We start from the raw sequence: 27,425 nt of genomic DNA on the forward strand, positions 1-27,425 counted from the left end.
ATAGCATACAATTTTAGTGTGTATTTTTTTACTAGGGATATATAATATAGTAGTAAACCAAAAACTGTTTTAAAAATACTAAAATTACCAAAATATATATATTTTTATGATTTTTACTTATTTTTTTATGAGCATAAATAAATATTGTTTAACTCTGGAAGTTCTCATTATATATTTTTATTTTTAAAAGATAAATTATATATTAAAAAAAATATAATGTAATAATAATTAAGTAAATAAAACATTCATACATTATTGTATTCCTTTACATTTCAATGCTATTTCGTTGACAAAAATACTGCATTATCTGGTACAAACTACTATTTAAAAATGTATTGTGGAAAATTATAATACATGTATAAAATGACATTAAATCAAAAATTCCCGGTTTTGCAAAATAAGTGGTATAAACATCGTGAATTATAGAAAAAATACAAATATAAAAAATAAAAGTTAATATATTCGTTCTAGAAGGGAAAAAAGGTGCCTCAATGATAAATCATATTAACACGAGGTGGAATTAATCGGCCCTATAAATTACATATTTACTGTAATAAATAAAAATGAGTGAATATATAACAAAGGGAAAAAAAAAATATTATACAATGTTCAAATAATATAAAAACAATCTTCAATCTATTTATTACATATTAAAAGATAAGAAATTAATTATGCATGTATTAAATGAAAACAATAAGTAGAGAAATGAACAGTAATTAACAGTATAAATTTTAAAAAGAAAATATATTATATTTATAAGATATGTAAAAAAGAAGGAATAAAATGGAAACCAAATTATTTATATAAAAAAATGAGTAATTATGTTAATATGATAAAGAATAGGGAATTACTAAAAAAAAATTGTTAAATATCATATTAATGCATTATATAATATATAGTACCATGACAATTTATAAATATATATACATATATATTTAAAGCAAAGACGAAATTATTCCTTTTGCATTCATACGTTGGCTAAAGGAATAAAGAGGATAAGCTACCTTTACAAAGGGGAATTATATATATATATATATACATACTTGTTTAAGTATAACTTTTTAATATATTTTTTATCTTTTAAGCGAATAATGAAAACGGGGGGAGGAAATCAAATTGAATTTTACAAAGGAAATGACATTGCGACGCTGGAGAGACAATATGAGCATTCCTTGGAACATAATACACAGGAATTAATAGTTTATTTCGGGATGAAATTAAAAAAAAAAAAAAAAAGAATGGATGAACTGTTTAAATGGACATTATATGAAAACATTTTAAAGGCAGCAATGGAATTAAATTTGTGTGAATATATAGATATTTACTATAATAAACTAAAGGAGAAGTTTAGTATCCTAAATGGTAAAAAATTAAATATACTTAAAGGAATGGTTTATGAAGTAAAAGGTAAAAAAAAAGAAGCCCTAGACATATATAAAAAATATTTAAACAAATATCCATGTGATGTTACAATAAGAGCAAGAATTATAAGTCTAAAAAAATCTGAAGAAAAAGATACAAATAAAATTATACATTTATTAAATGACAATTTAAAAGAATTTCCAGTGGATATAGAATCGTGGCATGAATTAGGGGAAATTTATTTATCTGAATGTTTATATAACTATTCCATATATTGCTTTGAAGAAATATTATTACATAAACCCACCAATTTATATTATATATTAACATGTGCTGAAATACATTATTCAATTAACCAGTTTGAGATGAGTAGTAAATATTTTTGTTTAGCAATTAAATTACAAAGTAATAATTTACGAGGTTTATGGGGTGTAGTTATGGTTAATGTAGCTCGTTATGTGCAAAAGGGGCCCAAAATGTCAAATGATAATGTTGATATAATATTAACACGCCAATGTTTAGATAGATTGCATAATTTATACAATAAAATGAAAGTAAATTTTATTTATAAAAATACAATTCTAAATTATTTGAATGAGTTAAAAGATATTTTTAAATAATTCAAAAATTTCCTAAAAGAATTATAATTTTTTTTAAGTCACAAATTATTAATTTTTACTGAATATATTACTACTTCTATAAAATGCATTTATGTTCTATATATTTGCACCTAGCTTTATATTATCCATAATTTTTTTACATTGTTCAATTTTTAGTTTTTAATTAATGTAACTCTTTTTAAACTATTTGCATATCTACATTTTTACTTTTATAAGCATACATATGCATATATTTATTAGTCTATAAATTCTTATTTTTATCTGCTAAAGCTAATAGTTGTTTATGAATTTATTAATATTTTGGATTAATATTTAAGCATGCGCAAATGGGCCATGAAATCAGTAAAATTCCCCCTTTATTATTTTCGTTATTCACCATTTAGTTATTTTTATGTACCCCAATACACATTTACTGTGCCTATATCCTATATATTTGCATGCAGATATACTTCATATATATTCATATGTATAAACAGAATAACCCTTTAATTTATATATTAGAAAAAATATAATAATGTAATCGTTATTTCCAAATCATGTAATGAAAAATATATATAATCTGCAATATATAAACATATAAGTAGCTCACCCTTTTGCTAAGTTACGGGGGTAGTTTTATGACTAAAATGTCTTATTGTTTCAAATGTTATGTGCATAATTTTTTATTTTAATATATACGTTAATAAATTTCAAACATTGAATATTTAAATATTACTTTTTAGTTTTAAATGATTATAAAAAATATATAAGAAAAAAAATGATATAAATAATTTTAAGTTTACTTAAAAATCAAAACATAAATAAAATGCATATACATAAAAGTAAGATAAAAAAAATAAACTATAACAAAAATATAGTGTATGGATGTAAAAAATATCCATGCATAAAAATTTTATTAACAAGTTATTTAATAAAAAGAAAATAAAGATGTAATGAATAAAATAGCAAAAATGCAAAGCTATGGAAAAAAAATAAAATAAAATAAAATAATAATTTCAATAGTACATATCTCTGACAGTATTGTTATTATTATATTTGTTTGTACAACTTTTGCCTATCTAAGCATTATATTAGCTCAAATAATTTATATTTACTTATTTAAAAAAACATTAAAAAAATAAATAATCTAATAATGTATAAAATTACTCATTTACGCAGTTCTAGCAATTCATTCTTTATTATCACGAGATGGTATTTTTTTCCATATAATAGAACTTTCTGGTAGATAATTGTTTTTGTCAGTTTTTTTATTTGTTTTACTATCAATCATATTTTTCAAATGATTATAAAGATGCATAACGTCTCTGTGATCGAGTTTTTGTATTGAATCAATAAGTTTATCATATGAATAATGGAATTTATCTTTCACTTTAACAAATGTTTTCATATATATATACGTAAACATGCCCATAAAAACTTGACAATCAACCCTGTCTGTAAAACCTCCATGCCCTGGAATAACATCTCCAAAATCTTTAATTTTTAATGCTCGTTTAAAACCAGATGCAAAAAAGCCACCAAATGGTGCTAGAAATGCCGCAAACAAACTTAACATTAATCCGTGTATAACCATTTCGGTATAATAGATTTTACTAAGGGGTAAATATGCGGTTAATTCATCTGATAAATAATAAATTTTTTTCTCAAAAATCGAATTCGAATTACAATCAGATTTAATTAAAGAATAAAATGGTATAAAAGAAATTAAATTTTGAGAACAAATAAAAAATTTATAATTTTGTAACAAATATGTCATGCCCACGCCCCATAAAATTGTTATAACAGACGATCCTACAAAACCTTCAACTGTTTTCTTAGGTGAAAGTCTTATTAGCCTTGTTTTTCCAAATAATATACCAAATACATAAGCAAATGAATCATTTATAATAACTGAGGTAACAGGTATGAAAAACCAAATTAATCCTGAATAAATATTTGCAATGTGCATTAGTGATTGTGCAACTACAAATAAAGATGTTACAAATATCATGCCTATTTGTGAAAACTGATATTTTAATGAAAATTTCCTTAAAGATAAAACAAACCAAACAAAGCCAATAAAGGCTAATATAAACATATTTATTGGATGATACTTTAATAAATATTTATATAATGGAAACTGGTGTTTTAATTTTGGTATTATCCAGGGTATTCCGAATGTTAATATTGTTAAAAAAAACCAATACCATCTTATGAAAAATAATTGTGGTAATTTTTTATCTTTGTTTTCTATACTTTTTGAATATATTATTTCTTTGTATACTAAAGTGATTGCTATTAAAACAAGAAGTGATATATATAAATGCCCCAATGCTAATATAAAAATAGAAAAAAAAGATAGTACTAAAGACCAATAGGATCTTGTCCGAAATGTTTTAAATTTAGACTCTAATTCTTCGCCATTATCTTCATTATTATTCACTAATTTATGCTTATTTCCATGTTGTGTTGCACTTTGCCCTTTTAATTTGCCATTTCCATATAATTTTTCATTTTTCACTTCTTTTATATATTTAATATATTTATTTTCTTTCCGCTTTTTACATTCATTTTTCTGATCATTCCTTTGTTCGAGTTTACTATTATTGTTGCTACCATTTACATTTGTCGTATCCCCATTAGTTTCGTCGTTAGCGTCCTTTTCATTATTATTAAATTTATCATCGGTGATTATGTTTTTTTTTAAGTCTTCGATCCTTTCACCTTCAATATTTTTATTTTCTAATTCAATTTTTGCTTTAATGCGATTTTTTTCGTCATATTGTTTACTCAATTCGATCATATTCTGTTTTTTATTATTTTCTTTATTATTGTTTGATGAAATATTGGGGAAACTATTTTTCTTTTTATCACTTACATTACGCTCTCCCATTGCTCCTTGGATTATATATTTTCATTAATCATTTTATTATTATTATACATTCCTTTACATAACTGGAATTATTTTTTTGACAAATATATATAAAATTGTGTACAATTGAAGCAAATATTATGAATAAAGTTATGAGTATGCATATTCATATATGTGTGTACAAGTTAGTGCGGGTTATTACTTAAGCTTCAACAAATTTTGTAAGTATTTTCGAAAAATTCATAATAACTTTTTAAATTCTGAGTTGATATATTTTTCACTTAAAAATAAATGTAAATGATATTCTTATTTGAATGCTTACATTCAAGAATATTTTACATTTTTAAAGATTTGTATACTAAAAATAAAATAATATAACATAAAAAATTGAACAAAATGGAACATAAAAAACACTGTGGAATAATATTTATAACATTAAATAAAACCATATAAAATAGTTCCCTTTTGTTTATAATAGTTTACATAATAAGAAAAATTATATTTAATTAAATAACTCGTTAAATAATTTAATGGTTATAATATTTACATAACCATGAATAATTTTCATATGAATTTTTATGCGAGTAAAACAATATTTCTTATGATATTTTTTGTTGATGGTTTATCAAAAAAAATAATTATTTAATTATATATTTACTTTGTGCCCCCTTTCTTTATAAGGGAATGCATAGATTATTGAATTTGAAAAAAAATTCAGTACAGTATGCACAAAAACAGTTAATATCATTATATGGATATATGTATATAAATGTATATTAAGAACTATATAATAAATATAAGTCCAATAATAATATAAGCACTTATGATTTCATCATATCTTTAAAGTATTAAATACATATAACAATGTTATATTATGGCATATAATATCAAATTCATTTTTCTCATTTTAAAAACATCAGAAAGATCCATAAAATAAATATTAAAAAAAAACATAATATGTATATAAAAATATTTTTTTTCGAAAAATAAGAAAACTTGTCACTTATAAAAAAATAGCATAGTTTAATTTAAATATTTGTACAAAAAATACACATTAAATTTATCATGACATCATAACATGTTTTTATCAGTTAATAAAATCTGCAAACAAAAAATAATACAAATATATGTATGCTCATATTATATTCCTTATAATTTGTGTAGATCTCTTAATTTTTAGTGAATAAATCCTTAATATAGATTATTAATGTATATGCGTGTTATGCATATTTTAAATAATTTTAATTTAATTGAAAGAAAATCCAATAAGCCGAATAAAATATTGCATGGATAATAAGAAATTATTGAACTACCAAAAATGTGTAAATGCCGTTAATTCCGTTAAAATATTTCCCAATTTTGTAATGAAAATGATACATTTTTTGAAATATATTCCTAAAATAGTTGCTTAAATATATTTTCGACGATATAGAATGTTAAAAAAAGCAAATATGGTATATAATACGCAATAAATTTATAGACATATGCTGATAAAATGTCGAGGAAAACAGTCGACGCATAAAACTATGTTAAATTAAAAATACATTCATACTATTGTTAGTTAATATACATATGATTTGTAGTGTTTAAATTCATAATACTAAATAATTATTAAAATATTGTAGTTTCCATTTCGCAATAAATGAAATATATTTTATTCGTTGTTCAAAATAGACTAAATGTGTCCATGTCCATTCTTCCTTTATTTTCAAACATTATATATCTTAAAATTTTAAAATAACGATCGTCTTTTTCATGTGATAGTTAATAAATAATAATAAAAGATCAATATAAAAAATATTAGAGGGGGTAAAAATGATACTATATATAGATCTACGAAAATAAATTTAATTATCGAAACAATTCATATATAATGTGTGTAATTAAGTTCAAGTCTTTTAAATGATATATTTATAAACTAATAAAATATATGTGTATGCATATATTATGTAATGTAGCCTGTATAGCAATAATAATTAAAAAAAATTAAGCTCTACAATTACATATATGCATGCATTTTGTTAAGTGTACTAAAAAATGTACATATGTGCATTGTAAACGTGTAGAATAAAATTATATTATATATATACACCTGTGTGTGCAAGATATAAATAAATTAAATATATATAATTATACTGAGAAAAAGGCACTTAAAAATGAACGAAATTTTGCTAGATATTATATAAATTATTGGCGTGTATATTAACTCATATATGTATATGCATTTTAAATTAAAACGCGAATTAATAATATGTATTTCACAAACAATTATAAATTAGTGAATTAAAAAAAACTACAACTCCATGTAAAAAATACAAATGCCATTTAAGCATGTTAACAAATTAAAAGTGCAAAGGCCGTTTTCATTTATTATTTTGTTTAATTCAAAACATAGTTTTAATTTATATATTTCTTGATATAAGTAAAATTATATGTATAAATACATCACGAATATTTGTCACATATTACATTCCTATTTGTATTGCTATATATACATAAAATCACCCAAAAAATAATGTGCATTACGAAATTTAAAATTTACATAAAATCATGTATATATATTAATTAAATAAACTACAAAACATTCCTGGTTTAAAACAAGCATGAAACTATACATAAATTTGCATATATCTTCTTTGTTAGGATTAATACTAGTTTTTTTTTTTTGAAAAAATAACAGATCTTGAATTTGTATTCTTGCGGTAAATTGTCTGTACCCCTTGGTATAGATGCATATATATTTGGTAATTTACTTTTGACCACAAGTTTTTTGTTTATGTGGGGATATATCATTTATTTCCCCAATACGCAATTCATTTGAGGTTATATAATTGGTGCATGTATATATAAATGAATTATGCATGTATACAAAAATGCATATAATTAAACTCATATATACATAAAATCCCACAATATATTTTCAAATTTCAAATATATGCTAACCTAGGCATTCTGAGGTGTGGTGATAAAATTTCTTCTGTTATCCGTATTGTTTAATTGATTTCTTTGATTTATCAATGCTTGCACATATTGTTCTTCGCCTTTTTTTATAGTAACTTTTAATTTCTTTTTATGTGCTAAAAACCCGTTCATATATTTTACAGCATTAATTGCACTATCTACATTGTCATATGAAACAAAAGCAAATCCTCTATTCCTTCCTGTATCTTTTTCAGTAGCAATATATGCAGAAATAATATTACCAAAAGGTGAAAATGCAGCTAATAAATCATTTTGAATCCATTCATTTGGTATATGAAAAATAAAAATATTTGCCCCTACTGGGCCTGAAACTTCATTCATATTTAATGGATTAATAAAGTCTTGATCCATTTTTCTAGGTTTATGCCATTGTGTTTGACCCGTTAATTCATTATGATAATATGGTCTTCCGTCATCTTTTGAAAAATATTGTTTCCATGGTGATCGTATAGAATTATTATTATTTCTTTGTTGGTTTGAATTATTTTGTAAATTATAATTCATATGCATTGGATATCTATTAAATGTGTTTATATTCATATTTTTAAAATGTTTCGATTTCATATATGCATTATTATTGCTTTTGTTACTGTTATTATTGCTATTATTATTAATAGTATTTCCATTGTTATTGTTATCGTCTATATTATTATTGTTCATCTGTAAAGGATTCATTAAAACCCTATTTAGTAATTGCCTTTCTTGTAATTGATTTTTTGATTGTGCGAATCTAACTTCTATTGGTTTTTCTGCATTTTCAATAGCTATTTTTCCGTTTAAATTTTGTACAGCAAAAATTCCTTGCTCTTTATAATCATAATTAACAAAGGCACACCTTTTACTTACCCCGTTACTATTTTTCATAATATATACTTCTTTAACATTACCATATCGGTTAAATATGTTTCTTATTTGATCATCTGTTATATCTTTAGGTAATGAGCCTACAAATAATTTTGCTTCATTTTCATTAGCATTATTCATATTAATACCATATTTTTCTAATTCGCCTATAGCAAACTTAACTATTAATGGGCCTAATGATTCACATATTATTTTTTTTCCATGTAAATCTTCTATAGCCTTTTGAGCAAAATATATCGATTCCATTCGAACAAATACATTTGCTCTATTTGCATTTGGCTTCTTATCTTTAATAAAAACTACATCTTTTGTTGCTCCATATTCTTCAAAAATTAATTTTATATCATCTTCTGTTAAATTTTTTGGAATAGAACTAACGAATAGCTTTACAGGTATTGAAGGTGCAGGATTATATGGATTATTCATTTGATAGATGTATTGCGGTTGCTCATTTATTCTTGCTTCTCCATAAGATGATTCATTATTTTCATTGCTATATTGTTGTTGCTGTTGTTGTTGCTGTTGTTGCTGTTGTTGTTGCTGTTGTTGCGGTTGTTGCGGTTGTTGTTGCTGGTGTTGTTGCTGTTGCTGTTGCTGTTGCTGTTGTGTATTATTATTCATTTTATTAATACTATTGAAAAGTGAGTGTCAAAAAGTATAAATATATATATATGTTCTATTACTTTATAAGGACATAAAATGTATTCCCAAAGGTACTTTCGGTAGTTGCAACTTTGGTGAAAAAATGAATTAAACTAAGATGGACAAATCTTTGTTTTAAAATCGTAAATTTAATTGCATGAATATATATATGTACACATGTATACAAATAAATAAATAAATAAATAAATAAATAAATAAATAAATAAATAAATAAATAAATAAATAAATAAATAAATAAATAAATAAATAAATAAATAAATAAATAAATAAATAAATAAATAAATATGTATATATATATACAAATTCAGATACATATAAGCCTATTTGTAAAATTATAATGGAATAAGGTGACGAACATTTATTTAATTATAAATTTGCGTATGTATATAAGAATGTTTTGTTTCATGTATTTTTATTTTGCTATTCATGTAAAAAATATATACTTATATATTTGTGCTATTTTTAATATATCTTTTTAGTTTATTTCTTAATAATTTTCTTTTATTTGTTTTATTATATTGTTTTTATTTTATTTAGTAGTTTGATGTATATATTTTTGAATTTGTTCTTTCAATTCGTATAAACATTTATATATGTATATTACGAAATCGTATTATTTAATATTATTTTTTTCATATAAAAAAACAGTGTCAATATAGGAAAGTATGTATCATATAACATAATATTATTCTTTTGCTTTTTTAATATATATTTTTTTTCTTATATAAATATTATTATACTAAAATGCGATAATAAATGTTCTCCAAAAAGTATTTGAGTAAAAAAAAAATAATAATAATATAAAAATGAAAAAGTGTACATTTTTATGTATTTTCAAAGAATCTCTTTCATGTAATGTTAAATTTTAAATTATTTCAATTGAATGTGAAAGAATTGAAATATACTAATCTCATGTGTATATTCATATAATGTAAAGTAATTTGTAGGCACGATATAAAAAATATGCTACGTAATAAATATACATTAATATAATAATATAAATATAAGAATAAGCGAATATTTATTATACACATGTAATAAATATGCCTTATATGCATAAATGCAAAATATTTTATGGTGAAAAAATATAAATATAAAAATTGAAGTTTCTTATTATCTTTCACTTATTGTTACATCACGGTATTATGCGCTAATTCATATTTGTATATTTTATCTTTATTATCGATTTTTTTTATGTACATTATTATATATATATATAACGCTATATATTTATTTTGTGCTTAAAATTACATCGTTAAATATATTTGATAAATAGGCAATTAATTGTACATAAACTATATCCACGCGAAAAAGCAGTATGAGCTATATATGATACTACTACATATATGTACGTATGTAAGTACATATCTATATATTTTGTATATTCCTATGGTTAGTTTAAAAGAAATATTGCTTCCATACAATGATTTGCAACACTTTTTGTATTTGATTTAATACATGTTTCACAATAAAGTTTACGAATAAAATATTTTAAACATATCAATGCTCATGCATTTGATATATATCTGTGAATATATATACATAGGAATAATGCATTTATAAGGCTATATTGATTTTAAAAACAATAGGTCCATTTTAATAAATAGTAAAAATTGTATACATATATATTTTATTTAGAATATTGTTTTCCCCAAAACTTTTTGATATATATGAAAATACATCGTTCTTTATTTTAAAAATACTATATGTATCCGTTGTTTTAGCCCATATATTATTCGGAAAACAAATATATATAATAAAAAATTTTATCTTAGTGAATATGCTTATGTTTGGCACTTGTCCTTACGAGCAATTATGCTTATTACTATTTTTTATTTTCTTTTCGTAAGTATAAATATATTGTATTCGTTTAAAGGGATTTTCAACTGTTTCTGCGTGTTATGATATTAAGTATAGTTGTTTTCTAATTATTTAATTTTTTCAAAATATTTCCATTTTTATGTTTATAAACATTTTTTTTGTTTTTACAAATTAAGGGGATTAGAATGGGATATAGAAAATAAATATAGAAATATTTGTGGAATAATAAAAATAAATATTAAAAAATCACTATTTGAATTATTAAACACATCAATATTCAAACCGAATCTATACATTAAAAAATAAAACTCTGGAAACCATTATGGATCCCTACATTGTGTACAATATTTTTATCATACTTTTTTATCTGTGTAATGTGTTGATGATTTAAGTTATTTTGTATATTTTTTATTGTCCTTATCATTTGAGTAACAATTATTTAAATAAATATAATTAATAAAAGGATGATACAATAAAGAATAGTGGGGAGGATATTAAAATTGAAAAAAAGGACAAAAATATAAAACTATTTATGCACACATCCTTAATTATAATACCACCTATATAGATCATTTATTTATTCATTGGATAATGAAATGATAATAAATAATAAAATTATGAATGAAATTAAATGTAGTCAATGAAAATTGCCTTAGTGTCAAAAAAATTTAGTGTAATGTGAATATAGAGAGTAGTATTTGTCAAGGTACACACTGAAAGTTTGAGAGGTATATGTGAAAAAAAATATATCATATAAATTGTTTTTTCGGTATTTAATAAAAAAACAATCAAATAATTATTATTTTTAAATTGTTATTCAAATATTAGTTTTATTTGTTATAATAATTAAAATTTGCATGCGCAAATATATATATATATATATATATATATATATATACATTTAGCATTCATATGACGGTTTGCAAAAAGTACATTTTTAACATTCCTTTAAGATTGTTGAAATTGTGGGGTAAAATATTTTATTAACAGGGAAAGATAATATAATATTCATTTAATACATTCAAGTGTTAATTACCATACAATGTAATATATAGCATTACTACATTTTTGTTTTTTTGGAACATTGTATTAATTTTTGTATATTATTTTTTTTTAATATATGCTTTGAAAATTAAAATTTATATCTTAATATGCTTTCCATATTAACAACGATATTATATATATACAATAAGCATAATAAATATAGATATATATTATATGTACGCATATACCATTTTTAGCTCTATATATTTAAAATTATCATTTATTACACATGCACATATATTAATGAAAAAAAAAATTAAATAATAATAGAAAAGAATTAGCGGTATATAAATATATATCGATTGTGCTGCATTTGTTTAAGAATATTTTTGAGACGATTCATTATATGTAAAGCCAAATCGTTTTAACGAATGAAATTTTGTAAGGCTCATCTTTTTAATGACTATTACAAATTTTAAAATATTATTAAATAATTTATTATCTAAAGTAATTCAAAAATATGCATATTGAAGATATATATGTATATATAATGTTGCATAGCAATATAGTTCGATATCATTAGTGTGTGCAAAATATACACATGGGTATATAGTTTTCAGTTTATAAATATGCTATATGATATTACATATCAATATATACTGGGCTCATACAATCCTTTATCTTTTGTTTGTGTGCTACAATAATTGTAAATCTTTTAATCGTTGAATATAACTGTTTTTTACATGGATAAACATTTTTTGTATTATTTCAACAAATCAATATTAGATGAAAACAAACGCTAACTGTTTTTTTCTTTACTTTAACAAACGATATTATAACCCCCCGAACAAAAGAAAATGGAGCAAACAAAATGACAAATATAAAACAAGAAGGCCATTAGCAGAAAGTTTTAATATGCATAAAATCAACGTTAAAGGTGAATATTGGAAACAAAAGCATGTAGATAAACAATTTTCCGTTGAAAATGGGAATCAAGATATGATTAATGAAAAAAATAGTTTAAACTTTTTTGGATATCCAAATATATCATTACATAATAAATTAGGTGGCAGTCTATATATTGAACAAATGGATCCAATAACATTATGTATAATTATGAATAAATGCATAAAAGAAAATATATGTGAAAGCTATATATGGAGTAGCTTATTAAATAGGTGTACAAAGATAGCGCATAAAATAAATGGGAATTTGATAAGTTACATTTTTAAATACTCATCACAATCTGAATATTATAGTCATTATTTTTTTCTTACAATGCTTGGTAATATATCATCTTATTTATATTCTTTAAATTTGAAATGTTGCGCAAATATATTATATGCAATGAATAATAATAACAATTTTTATAATGATGAAATATATAATAAAACTATCGAACACAGTTCTTTGCTTATTTTAAACAGAAATGATATTGATATTAATAGTGTTCTATCTATAATTAATTCATTTTACCCTTTTCGAGACAATAATTCTAATAGTACAAAGAAATTGGAATATTCAAATATTCAAAAAAATATAAATAACACATATATATTATTTGATAGCATATCAAAAACATTTAATAAGTATGATTTATATTTGGGTGAGATTGATAGCATGTGCTCGACTTTATTAGTTTATTGCATGCTAAATAGGATAAATATATTTTTCCAAGAAAAAAATATTAGTGTAGTAAATAAATTATTAAATTATTTAAATAATAGTATTGAAAAGTTAAATATAAAGCATATATCTATTTTATGTTACACATTTTGTATTTTTAAAAATAAAATAGATCTGCAATGGAATCATATATATAAAAAAATAGAAAGTGATTGTTATTTACTAGATAATGATTATATATCTATTTTATTTTATTCAATGAAAAATAATATATTGAAGAAAAATATAATTTATAATAATTTATTGAATAATATAAATGCTACTTCACTAGAGAATATTAGTTTAATAGCAAATTCATTTTTAAAGTCAGTAGATATGAATAAGCAAAATAATACACACACAGGGTCCAGTTTTGATCTAAAAGGTAAATTTGACGGAAGGAGAAAGAATGGAATTACAACTAGCAATAATCATGTTACAGAAACAGAAATTAAGAACACGTGTGATAATAATGGTGGCGATATAAAATTAAGTTATTCATTTAATCTATTTAATAATTTTTTGTATGGTAAGATAAAGTATAATATTAGTAATTTTAACGCATATCAAATATATTTAATATTTAAAGGTTTGTGCGAAACAAAATTAGAAAATGACAAAGTCGTTGATTTAAAAATGAATATTATAAAAGAGATAAATAAGCACATTTATAAAATGCCGATTTATTTATTATCGTATTTTGCGAAAATATTTACTGATAATTATATAAAAGAAAATGAATTAATAAACTCTATAAAAGATATTAGTTTAATATATTTGAGTATTTATAAAAATATAAATATACATGATAGTGAGTATACTATAAATGAAAATTCAACGTTAATAGAAGAATATTATAAAAATGTAAGTAATGATAAAAAGAACATAAAAAATGATATAAATTTTATATATAGCGAAAAAACAAAAGAAATTAGTTATTTATCAGATAAATATTTAATTGATCTTAATCTATATAATACTCAATTTAAATTTATAAATGAAAAATTTGGTATAACCAATGAACAAATTAAAAAAACATTTCAAAATTCCCAAGATATATTTTTTAATTATTATTTGAGTGAAAAACATTTATCCAATTTTATTTATTTATGCACAATATTGGATAATGAAAGCTCGATTCCTTATTTTAATGAAATCAAAACTATAGTAGAAAATAAAATAATGGATAAACAATTAAAATTTACTCCTTCAAATATTTTATATATTTTCAAAACATTAGATTATTTTAATTGTTTGAACACAACAAACACATTTTTTAATTTATTATTAAAGCAACTGTGTGAACAAATATTTTCGATTAACACATCAACCTTTTTTGCGATTCTACAATTATTTTACAAGCATAAAATTTCACATTATTATTTTTTAAAAAAGTCAACTTATATAATCAATATGAACAGGTATTTTCAAATATTATATTCCCCTATATCCGTTAAAAAGCAGCCAATTGCCATTCAAGTAAAATTTGTATGTTCATGTAACTCAATTATTTCATTTTTCTTTCTATGTAGGTACGAATTAGACCAAAATTCATTAGTGGCCATTAAAAACATGATTTTTGAATTGAAAAAATTACTTTAAAAAAAACCAAGTTAATATAGTGCTAAACTACTGCACAAAACGAGTATATATTTATATATATGTTTTCACTTTAATATATATTCCAATTGTGGAATAAAAATAAAGCGACGATTTTGTTATAGCTATTATTCTTAGTGATGTTGTTTAATTATGCAGACTTAGTTCATATTTTTATATTTTTTTAATATTTGTTAATATTTTAATTTTTTGTTTTTTCCGTATTAGTTTTGGGTCGCTCTCTTATTTGAGCTGTCGGATATTGAAAGCGTCTTATACCTATTTGTTGCATTATATTATTATATAAATGTTTTATTACATTGGGCATACATTCTGGCTAGTTTAACTCATTTTAATTTACAAATTAATATCTTTGTATAAACTTAAAAGAGTTATATAATACCTTAATGTTGCTTTTTATCATTTATTTTTTAATGATTAATACTAAATAATATTTAAAAGAAAATCATAAATTTTTTTAGTTTTCATTATTATTATTTCATGTATAGTAAAAATGAATAATAATATAGCTAATATAGCACATATAGACTAATAATGTTTTAAAAAAAAATTGAAGACCATATGATCTTTAAATATGTAAAACAATGTAAAATGCAAATATGGAATGAATATATTTGCAAATATTTATAGTATTGTGCAACCTTAAACATAAAAACAAAATATTAATAATTAACTAATAATATGCGGATACATATCGGTTAGGATACTATAATTAATTTTTTTTTTTAATTTAGCTCGCTTTTTGTAATTCTTCATTTTCACTTCCTTCAAATCCTTTGTATATTGATCTAATGCTATTTTCTTGGATTTCATAATACGGAGTACCGTTATGATCCGATTTAATCATATTGAATACTACTATTCCAGAATTTTTAATTTTATTTGTTTTAGATATATGAGGTGACCTCAAAAAATTATTAAAGAATATTTTAAACCAATTACTATGACCAAATACGATAAAAATATCATTGTCTTTGGAAAATATATAGTCTAGCGTATCAACAAACTTATTTTTTGATTTTTTATTCCTCAAATGTATTTTAGTTTTAAGTAATTTTCCAACTTTTTTATAAAAAACGCTTTCAACTTCCGATTTAATATATTTATTATCATAATATGAAAATAGTGGAATGCAATCAGGATTTCTGCTAATTTCTTGTAATGAATTTAAAACACTAACACTATCCTTACTTGTATTAATTCTATTGTATAACGAAATAAAACAAGTAGAAATAGTTCTTCTTAAATCAGAGCATAATATAGAACTTTCATATTTTGAAGTATTATTAATAATTTTTATATGATCTTCTATACTCAAATTTATTATTGCATCAGGATCATATTTCTTTTCATCATTACTTATTTCAGTATACATATCGCTATCATCATTTTCGCCGTTATTATTTTCATTATCAAAATTTTGAATGCTCATAGCATCGTCTGATTTATTATTGTTATTTATGTTTTCAATTAAGAATTTAAAATATTCATTGTCTAATGTTTGGTTTACATCATTTTTTTTTTTTTCCCCTTTGCCATTTGATGTATCATTATCAGTTTTTTTTTTTCTTCTTGTTTTCTTATAAAGATTTTTTATAGAACCTTTTCTAATAAGTTCCATGCTTTTCTCACTTTTATTTTTTAAATCATCCTCCTTGGTATTATTGCATGGCTCTCTATAGCAAATTAGAGATTCCTGATTAATTCCATTTTGACCCTGATTCAAAAAGTTTAATAATTCTATTGATTGCATAACTCCAGCGTTACTTAAAGGAGAATCGACTAATAGTGTTTTTTTATCAAATAAAAGACATAGTTCATACATTAATAATAAACCTAAATCAATAATCATTTGTGCTGATATTTTTTTATTTATAACACTGTTCCATACAGACTCTGCATGTCTAATAAAATAAATAGTTTTTACTTTAGCATTTTCATAATTTTTTTCTTGTGGAATATCACCGTTTTTAGTTTCTTTAGAATTATTTTTAACTAGCTCTGATTCATTATATGATACATATCTTAGGAAAACATTATTTATTATTTTTAATTTACAAAAGAAATTATTTAATGTTGATGCAAAAGAATCCTTTAGCATATGTCCATGCAAAACGATATTTCCAAGTTTCTTATTTTTGACCCTTTTTGAGTTTATATATTGCGTCCTTCGTGAATTCCTCCTATGTATATATTCAAATACCCCACTAAATATAAACAATATAGAAAAAATCGCAAAAATGGCTACTACTATCATTTTGTTTTTCTACTATTTATACATGCAATTATATGGTAGTAATAATAAATTAACAAAATATTTAGTTACAAATTAATAAATTATATAGTTTTATTGACTAAAATTATATTGAAAACATACCGAAATATGAGTCTTCAAAAGATTTATTTAGCGATCATTTTCTTTTAATATGGAGCACCACCATTTTATTGTAATTTTCATTCTGTTTTATAATGGGACCCCAAAATATTTCAAAATTTTGTTATAATTAAAAATATATAAAATATGCAAAAATAATTGTGATAATACTAACCACATTATTATAAATTTTTATCGAGCATTAATCAAACATTGCATAAAATTAACTTATCAATAAGCAAATATATATATTATTACTAAGCCAATTTAAAGTTATGCAAAATTTAAAAAATGCCAAATAACAATTTATATGAAACCAAAATTATACGGAATAAAAAAGTGTATTATATAAAAAGTTATATGGGATAAAAAATTATAATACAAATGTGGAAATAACAAGTGTTCTTCGAGTTTTCGATTTATTCATTAGCCGAGTGCAAAAAATTTTAACTAGATAAAATTCGTACTAAAAAAATATATACTTTACTAAATGTTGATTGAATAATTTATAAAAAATTAATTTATTTTTTTTAAACAATGCATATATAATTTATATGATTTTATTGAACATGCCAACCAAAAATAGTACCCATCAAATATTAGTTATACATGGCAAAATATAAAATAAATATTAAAAAAATATATGTATAATCACATATATAAAGCATTACAAATATTTAATGTAAAAATAAATTAAATAATAGAGAGGGATGAAATAAAGATAGTATTAGGAGAAATTTTCATAAAAAAACATAATCCAAAAAAAACTCAAAAAGGGGGGATAAACGAAAATAAATGACGAAAACAATAAAACGTTAAAAGAATGGGAATAAAAATATGTTTTTAATTATTTGAATGAATTTAGACGAGGAAAAAACAATGACGATATACTTCGATCCACCTAAGTTATAGTTTTCAATTATTTCAAATATTTAAAAAAATAATATCATACGTTTATTTTTTTGTCTTATTTTTTTATTTACCGACTTTTTTTATATAAATATATTCTCTCTTACTTTAAAGTCTTTCTTAATTCCATTTTCTAAATTGTCCTAACTTAAAATGGCGAATTTTCTGAATAAGGCATATATAGAATATAGGTTAATTAAAATGCAACATGCATATTTTATTTTTAGAGTATAATTACTTGCGTATTTAGTTCTTCTTCATTACTAGTAGTTCCTATAATGATAAAGAAAGATCAACGATATGCATTATTATTATAGTTATAATAAATATATTTATTATGTGCTGTCTTTTCAGACTTTATAATATTATATTTATGTTTCAAATTATTTTTAATGGTTTCTTTGTTTGAATTCAAACCGCGATTTCCATGATTCTCCTTATTAGTTTCATCTAAAACGATTTGATCATCGTTTCGTTTATATTGTGTATTGGTGTCATTATGATAATTACCAGTATATTTGTAAATTTGATCCAGAGTAAAGGTATTTGCTACCATTGTTTGTTTTGGATAGCCACTACTTAAATTGAAATTTTCACTATTTCCATTGTTATTATTGCTTGGGGTGGAAACAGTTGGAATAATATACCCAAGACTCCAATTGCTGGTACTATCGCAATTTTTTTCGATATATCCATTTTGAATATTTTTTTCGAAATTGTTACTAGTATTAAGTTGAGGTGGAATAATATTTACATCTGGATTTTCATTTGCGCGAAAATTATAATTTTGTTGTAAATTATTTAGTTCGGGGGTTCCGTCAGATGCGTCCATCTTAATTTCATTTTCTTCAACAGGTTTTTCGTTGGTGCAAATTTCATGGGTTTTATGTTTACCACTTTTATGTAGGATTTTTTTAAACATAGACATAATATCATGAGGTTTTTTTTCGTTATTAGACACATAGTTATATATATTATGATTTTGTATATCTTTATGTTGTTTACTATATTCTTGATAATTATGACATTTTTCATATGGAACTTGAGTTGATATATTTTGAGAGCATTGAACTCCACAATTTATGCCACCCTCTTCAATCTTGTTACTATCGCTAGTATTACTACTTTTATGGTTACTAATTCTATTATTATTGCCGTCATTTTGAGAATCAAAGTGTTTTAAATTATTATCTGTGTTAATGTAACTAAATTGTTTGTTATTTCTTATTTGTACTACACATTCGTTTTTATTTGCATTGCTTATATAATCTAAAGCGTCTTCCTTTTCTACAATATTCATATTTTCTTGTTTATTTACACTATTTTTAATATTCAGTAACTTTTGTTTCATTTTTGATGTTTTTAATTCAATCAATTTATTTTTTAAATACAAAAATTTTTCATCGTTATATAATTTATTATAATCATTGTTCTTATTTTTATCCGAATATACAGAGCGTGCATTTTGTATAGTATGTTTTTTATATGTACTATTATTATTTTCAATGTGCTTATATTCGTTAATGCATTTTTGTATTGATAAACTTTGTTTACCATTATTGTCATCATCATATATCTGATTATTTTCATTTACCTTACGTTTTTTTTTATGGTCATATTTTATATCATTACATTTGTGTATAAAGATATTTTTTTTACTCGAAATATCGGTGCTTTGTATGTCTCTATAATTATGCAATTCAACATTTATTATTTCTTTCGTTCCATTATTATTATCATTATAATTTTTATTTATATTTTCATTATGATGTAAAAATGGATTTTTTAAGATAAAGGTTCCTATTTGGTTATTTAGATTGTTTATGTAATCATTTATTTTATTAAATAAATTATCGCTTTTCTGCATAAGCAAATAATTATCTACTTGATCTTCTAAATGTCTAATTTTCATTTTTATGTTATTTGTTTGATTACGTATCTTACTATTAAAACTTTTAATCAGTTCATTATATTCACCATTTGTTGTAACCTTGGTTATTTGTTTATTTAGGTTGCGAATATTTTGTGCTATTTGTTCATATATTTTATTAATTTTTTCATTATATAAGCTATAAATTTTACTATTTAAAATATTTATTTCGTTATTTATATTATTAGTTTGATTTTCACACATTTGAATGTTCAAAAAACTTATTTTATTGTTTAATATATTTATTTTCATATGTTTTTTATTATTTATTTCTTCAATTATTTTATTCAAATTTTCTATTTTATTGTTAATAGAATTCATTTCTTTATGTACATTAAAATTATTTTCATAATTATGGCTTTGTTTACTTTTTGAAGTGGTTCCGTAATATGTACCCCTATTATTACAATTATCGCTTGGACCATCTTCGAAACTTTCATTATCGTTACCCATTTTCATTTTATTATTTTCTTTATTATTTATAGATACCAATTCAATAGGTTCCTTATTAACTTGCGCATCCGCATATTGCTTTTGAATTAAGTCGATTAATAGATTTGAATTTTGCTGATTTTTATATTTTTTATGCATTCCATTGTTTTCTTGTGAGCATTCATCTTTATCAATGCTTTCGATATATGGCTGCCTATTCACATAAATATTATTTGTTTTAAATTCGTTCTTATGCTTTGTATATGTTTTGGAAATTATTTCTCCTGATTGAAAAACTTCTTCTATTATTTTATCAATATTATTATTTTTCTCAGAGGGTATATCATAAAATATATTCATTTTACTTTTGTTACTGTGTCCATTTTCCTCATTCTTGTTGTCGCAACTTAGGAAGGAGACTTTTTGAGAAGAATTAATCTCAGATATATTTTTACAATTAGCTAAAATAATTGGAGTAGCATCATCAATCTCATTTTGATTATTCATTTTTGAGGTTTCATTGGCACTTATTATATTAATTTCGTTTTTATTTCTATCAAAAACGAAAATATTATTAACATCATTTTCTTCGTGATTTACTAAATTATATTGTTCTTCAATTTGCTCATTTTTTAATTTTTCTTGGTACTTTACAACACTATTTATTTTTTCTTTTAAATATTGATATCTATTGCTTTTGTTTGTTTCATTTTTTTTATCATTTGAGACTGTATTTATAGAAACCTTTTCTACGCCATGACTTGTGTAAATATACATGTCAATTGCTTCCTTTCCTTTGTCTTTTTGAGAGTTATTTTCGTTATTAAAATATGATTCTTTCCCTAATAATGTTAAATATTCGATACGGCTGAAAAAAGAGGGTAATGAAAATATAAGTGTGTTTATATAACAATTTATTAATTGTTTTTCATATTGTTATTTTTTATTTGATAAGCACCTTTTTTTTTTAGTGACACCATTGTTTTGCTTGTTCTAAGCAAATAAAATTATTAAAAATAATGTGGATATTTATGTTGTGGTAATGAACTCAAATATACAACCATATATACATAAATATGCATGATTATTTATATAACAATATTGTGAATGATACGACTTATAATTACGAAAAAAGGGAATTGATAAAAAATATTAATGCAAATAAATAAAATATAGAAAAATAAATTTAGTTTCCCCACGTTAGAATTAAAAAATAGCTTACATTATTTAAGACCCATGTGTTATTCTTGTGAATTATGTTGTCATTTTTCATTATTTTCGCACTTAAAGTAAATATATGTACATACTATTTCTTTATAACAAGTTAAAAAAATACAGGTGAACATATTAAGGATGTGTTTCCATTTTGTTTATATGTTCTATATTTTTTGATGAGAAAATAAATAGTGTATCTGTATAAATTATATATGCATATATACGCATATATACTTATTTTATACTTGTTATATATTTAGTTTATGATATTTCAAAATAATCCAAATTAAATATGTTCATATTTTGGCATAAGCCCAGAAAAATATTGTAGAAATTAAAGATTCTACAACGAGAAAAAATATACACAGAATTACGCTATGCGCATATTTATAAAATGGCACATTTGTGAAAATTTTGTTGATAGGGAAATAAAATTGTTCAGATAAATAATATTATGTAATAAATTAAAAAAAATATTTTTTGTAATATTTAAATGAAAAATATTATTAAAATAATATAAATTTGAAGATATAATTAATTAAAATTTTTTCATTTGTTCTTTTCTTTTATACACACATTTGTATTTTAATTATTTTTTATATTGAATTATATATACATTTGTGTATACTTAGTTATCATAATTAAAAAAAATTTAGTAGCAAAATTTTGCATGGTCATTTGGCTACTACATTTTTTATTTATCGTGTAAATTTACCGAACGAAAAATATGAATAAATTATTTTTTAAAAATGTACAATGAATATATATATTATCATTTTATGTTTGAAGCTATATTTATATATGCTACCAACAAAAAATTAAAAAATGAACAAATTATTGATGCGTGGAATCCCCTTAATATGGTAAATATAATTATTTATCCACATATTTATTTTAGCTTATAATTTTGTTTTATGTTATAAAAATTATTTTTTTTTTCCAAAATAAAATTAAGAAAATAAAAACATTTTAAATAATTATATATACATAAATTTTTGGAATATGTTTTTTAATGTCTTCATTGATATATATATTGTGATGATGTACAAGTGATGTCGTAGGAAATAGGAGTGATTATATATTTTTTACTAAAAAAGCATTAAATGACAGTATATATGTCTTTATTTCATTTTCCGCATTTTTATAAAAAAGTTGAATAAATCTATTATTTTAAAAAACAAAGGTAAATTAATAAGCCAACTGAAGGCGGATGGTTAATATATGTTGTTTACTTGTCTTAACCAGAATATGAAGGAATATAATTATGTTTAAGTTGATAATAATATTGTGTGAATTTAAAATTTGTGTGTATATATATCGTCCCTTTTTTTAACAAATATTTGAACTAATTTTTTTCTATGTTACTATAAAATGTGTGCAAAAAAAAACATTAATTTAAAACAAACAAATGGGAATATTTACAATATTTTTGGTTAGATAATTGGAACTGTTATTAGAGCATATTAAGTGTAATGTATGTTATTATCTATATTCATTCTCATAGAAATAATATATTTGTCTATATATATATTCATTATGTTTTACAATACCGCCAAAAGAAGATTATACATATTCGAATAAATACTATATATATATACATGATTATTCTATCATTTGAATTAATCCAATTTGGAGGATATATATAATAATCTATGGTATAATACGAAAAAGGGGAAATTTATTTGTTTTTTTTATTGCCTATCTTTTTATTGTTTTCGTTATCTATATTTTTAAAATGAATTACGAATATTCTTAGTTGATATTAATATAGAATATATTTTAAAATATAAATTTGTTCGAATTATAGATGTTTGTAGAAATATGTATTTGTTACATATATTTGCTAAAATATATTTATTTTATTTTCTTAGAATGTTATATTTAGCGTACCATAAATTTAGACAAATATCACTGTAACTTCATGAAGGTGTACGAATTTTATTTTAAAAATTAATGCACTTTATTAGCATTCGAATGGATGCATGAGTATATTTCATTTCATTGATTTCATGTTTGTTTTTTATGTACTGTATTACTTTATATAGATTTTTTAATTTGTATATTGATATTTAACATTCGAAGGTGAAAAATGTAAAATTTATCATATTGTAAATGCGTATAGACAATTTTAATGTATTTTGTTTTTAAATAAAATTCCCTTAAAAAAAAATAAATTAAATTTATGGATTATATGATTTTCATAGAGTTAACAATAATGTGATAAATGTCTAACCAACTATATCTACATATCTAATGTGTATTTAATTATACAACATGACCATTTAAATTTCTCATTTACATATGTAATTTACAAATATGATTTTATCAAGTATATATAACGTGGTAAAAACAAAAAAAACGATTTTCTATTGTTTTATTTATTACAATTTATACACATGTTTTAATTAGTAAATAAACAAATAACGGGAATGCTATATTCATACACATATTGCAATGTTTCTTTATCATAATGTTATACACATTTTTTTTCATGCAAATGTAACGGTCTTTTATGTCGAAATAAATAACGTAAAAAAATTATAAAAAATAGAAAAAGTAAAATAAATTAAATAAAACCTTTACACATATTTATGTTTTTATGCATATTTAATCATTGATTTGTTTCATTTGCTTTTTTATTATTATTTTACTTTTATTGTTATTATCATTATTGTTTTATGCTATTTTACATTATTTTACACTATTTTATATTATTTTATTTTTGTGTTTATATTCATTCACTTTTTTTATTAATAAAAATTAACTGAAAAGGGTGTATGAAAAAAAAAACGAAGAAATAAAAAAGTTAATTTACATAAGTAAAAATTGTTTATTAAAAAAAATTGTCACTCAATAATATTATTTTATAGTAAATTTATTTTTGCATTTTTTTTTACATATTTCGTTTTTTTTTTCTTTTTATTATTTTTTCCTCTCTTTTCCTTTTTTTGGAAAATTTTCACAAATAATTTTTTTCAAATATTCGAATCCCATATTTATTTTTTGCTATTCAAGAATAACTTGAAATAAAAAATAAATATATTTATTATACATATAAAAGACTCAAGAAAACATAAAATACCTAATTAAATATAAAACAAAATGGATTCAGGTATAACGAAACATAAATATTTCATAAATGAGCTTACACATATATAAATGCTTAAATGGTCTTTGCTTATACATGAACAATAATGGGGGGGGATGCATATACGCAGATACATACATATATATACATTATATTCATTGGTATACACAAACGCGTATGACACAACTGCACACATACGCGTATACACACATAAATGTGATAATGTGTGTTTTGTGGCGAAAGAAAAACCTTAAGTGTGCATTTTAGAGATTTTATACTATCAAATTTATATATGTTATATATGCATATGATACACGCAATTATTTGTGGTGAAATACAAATATCAGGCATTTTATAAATTTATTTAGATATTCATGTTAACGGTAATTACTTTGACATTATTATATAAATTGTGATATATATTTTTTTATATAGAATATCAAGGTTTATTAAACGGTAAAGAAAAGGAAGATGAAACAAATGGAGCGCATATAGCTGAGAAGGTTGAACAGGGGGGGGAAACTATTGAAAATACATTAATGAAATTAAATGTAAGATATCAAACTTTATTTTTTTCCTCGGGAGTTATGACTGTTTTTTGTGGAGTCATATCATTACTAGAATCAATGAGATATTTTTATTTTACAAATTTTATAGTTTCAACATTTTTAATGTAAGTAAATTTAATAAGCGATAGACATACCCATATACTATATATATGCATGCATACTTCACAATTATAGATGTTTATACTTTATATATGGGTATATTATTTGTTTCCATGGTGTGCTTACTATGAAAAATTAAAAATTATCTTTAAAATGGCAAATATGTTTAATTGTTTTATGAGAATTGGATGGAATACTTAAATTTTATCTGTATGTATGACAAAATGAAGCTTTTCCTACTTCCTTTTTTTTTCTCTCTCTCTCTCTATATATATACATATTGTGAATTCATATATTATTTTCAATTTCTGAACGTCATTTATAGAGTCATGGGTTTAATAATGATGATTTTAGATATTCCAGGCACTCCAAGATGGGCTGCTAAGCATAGAATAATGATCAGAAAATATATCAAGTTTTTAACTAGGTTGACAGGGAAAGCAGTATGGTTTTTCTTTTTAGGTAAATAATCAATGAAATAATGAATCATATAAGAAAATGTTTAATATTTTATATGGGACAAATTATATTAAATCTTCATTTGTAGACTTAACAAATTTTTGCGTCTAACTATTTATGTATTCATTTGCATGTGCATATACATACATATATATAAAGCTTGAGATAATCATATGCATATTTATTATTATTTTATTTCCTTAGGCGCTATGTCTTGTCTTAATTTGTGGCCTCACTCAAAAAAAATAACGTTTTTCCGATCTTTTTGGGTTATATTATCTAGCAGCTTCATATTAGCAGTAGCAGTAGTAGGATTTTTAATTGCTCTTAGAAAATCGCTAAGATTAGAGAAACTTAAAAAAACAATCAAATTAGTTTCTAAAGGAGCATACATTGATTGCTACAGAAAATATAGTGTAGCTGATCCAGATCATGGCATGCAATTTGAAGAATTTAATAGAATGTGCTCAGATCATACGAATGGATATATATTTTTTGACTTTTTGGATTTATTTATTATATTTAATGCTTTAGATGAACATCAAAAATGTTCCATAAACGAAAGAGAATTTTTAGAATGGATCAACGGTCCAGTTACATACTTGTAAAATATATTTATGCAAGTATCGTTGTGCATGCTTACATATATAATAGACATTTTTATAGTTATTTACTTCTACATCCATTATTATACAGTTATTAAATAATAGGAAGAGCAAGATCAATGTGCTTAGTTATTTTGTTTCATTATTTATATTTTTTATTTATTTTTTTGTGGTCTATTAAGTTTTTGTTTATATTATGAAAAAATTTTTATTAACTTAATTTTTTTCATTATTATTCCCTTTTTAACACTAAAATTCATAAGTGAAAAGTTGTCACAAAAAAGTATTTTTTCTTTTTAAATATTTTATTTAA

At 22.1% G+C, this 27,425-nt stretch overlaps 7 protein-coding genes across 7 annotated transcripts; 3 read left to right on the forward strand and 4 right to left on the reverse strand.

Annotated features, from left to right (window-relative positions):
- Positions 1 to 1,091: 1,091 nt before the first annotated feature.
- Positions 1,092 to 1,982, forward strand: PBANKA_1032500 (ER membrane protein complex subunit 2, putative; the record flags this gene model as incomplete). Its single annotated transcript, XM_034565426.1, has 1 exon — positions 1,092 to 1,982. One exon carries the CDS (start codon positions 1,092 to 1,094, stop codon positions 1,980 to 1,982), a length of 891 nt encoding a protein of 296 aa, XP_034422124.1.
- A 1,168-nt stretch (positions 1,983 to 3,150) lies between these two features.
- On the reverse strand, positions 3,151 to 4,854 carry PBANKA_1032600 (cytidine diphosphate-diacylglycerol synthase, putative; the record flags this gene model as incomplete). The annotated part of the gene is made up of 1 exon (XM_034565427.1): positions 3,151 to 4,854. The coding sequence occupies one exon, from the start codon at positions 4,852 to 4,854 to the stop codon at positions 3,151 to 3,153; it is 1,704 nt and encodes a 567-aa protein (XP_034422125.1).
- A 2,922-nt stretch (positions 4,855 to 7,776) lies between these two features.
- PBANKA_1032700 (CUGBP Elav-like family member 2, putative) lies at positions 7,777 to 9,300 on the reverse strand (the record flags this gene model as incomplete). The annotated part of the gene is made up of 1 exon (XM_034565428.1): positions 7,777 to 9,300. The coding sequence occupies one exon, from the start codon at positions 9,298 to 9,300 to the stop codon at positions 7,777 to 7,779; it is 1,524 nt and encodes a 507-aa protein (XP_034422126.1).
- Positions 9,301 to 12,933: 3,633 nt separating this feature from the next.
- PBANKA_1032800 (conserved protein, unknown function) lies at positions 12,934 to 15,414 on the forward strand (the record flags this gene model as incomplete). Its single annotated transcript, XM_034565429.1, has 2 exons — positions 12,934 to 15,233; positions 15,345 to 15,414. 2 exons carry the CDS (start codon positions 12,934 to 12,936, stop codon positions 15,412 to 15,414), a joined length of 2,370 nt encoding a protein of 789 aa, XP_034422127.1.
- Positions 15,415 to 16,162: 748 nt separating this feature from the next.
- On the reverse strand, positions 16,163 to 17,689 carry PBANKA_1032900 (conserved Plasmodium protein, unknown function; the record flags this gene model as incomplete). The annotated part of the gene is made up of 1 exon (XM_034565431.1): positions 16,163 to 17,689. The coding sequence occupies one exon, from the start codon at positions 17,687 to 17,689 to the stop codon at positions 16,163 to 16,165; it is 1,527 nt and encodes a 508-aa protein (XP_034422128.1).
- Positions 17,690 to 19,007: 1,318 nt separating this feature from the next.
- On the reverse strand, positions 19,008 to 22,350 carry PBANKA_1033000 (conserved Plasmodium protein, unknown function; the record flags this gene model as incomplete). The annotated part of the gene is made up of 3 exons (XM_034565432.1): positions 19,008 to 21,945; positions 22,036 to 22,070; positions 22,300 to 22,350. 3 exons carry the CDS (start codon positions 22,348 to 22,350, stop codon positions 19,008 to 19,010), a joined length of 3,024 nt encoding a protein of 1,007 aa, XP_034422129.1.
- Positions 22,351 to 25,394: 3,044 nt separating this feature from the next.
- Positions 25,395 to 27,115, forward strand: PBANKA_1033100 (conserved protein, unknown function; the record flags this gene model as incomplete). The annotated part of the gene is made up of 4 exons (XM_034565433.1): positions 25,395 to 25,404; positions 25,816 to 26,053; positions 26,374 to 26,510; positions 26,712 to 27,115. The coding sequence occupies 4 exons, from the start codon at positions 25,395 to 25,397 to the stop codon at positions 27,113 to 27,115; spliced, it is 789 nt and encodes a 262-aa protein (XP_034422130.1).
- Between the last annotated feature and the right edge of the window lie 310 nt (positions 27,116 to 27,425).

This window comes from Plasmodium berghei, assembly GCF_900002375.2.
Source record: "Plasmodium berghei ANKA genome assembly, chromosome: 10".
Lineage (NCBI taxonomy): Eukaryota > Apicomplexa > Aconoidasida > Haemosporida > Plasmodiidae > Plasmodium > Plasmodium berghei.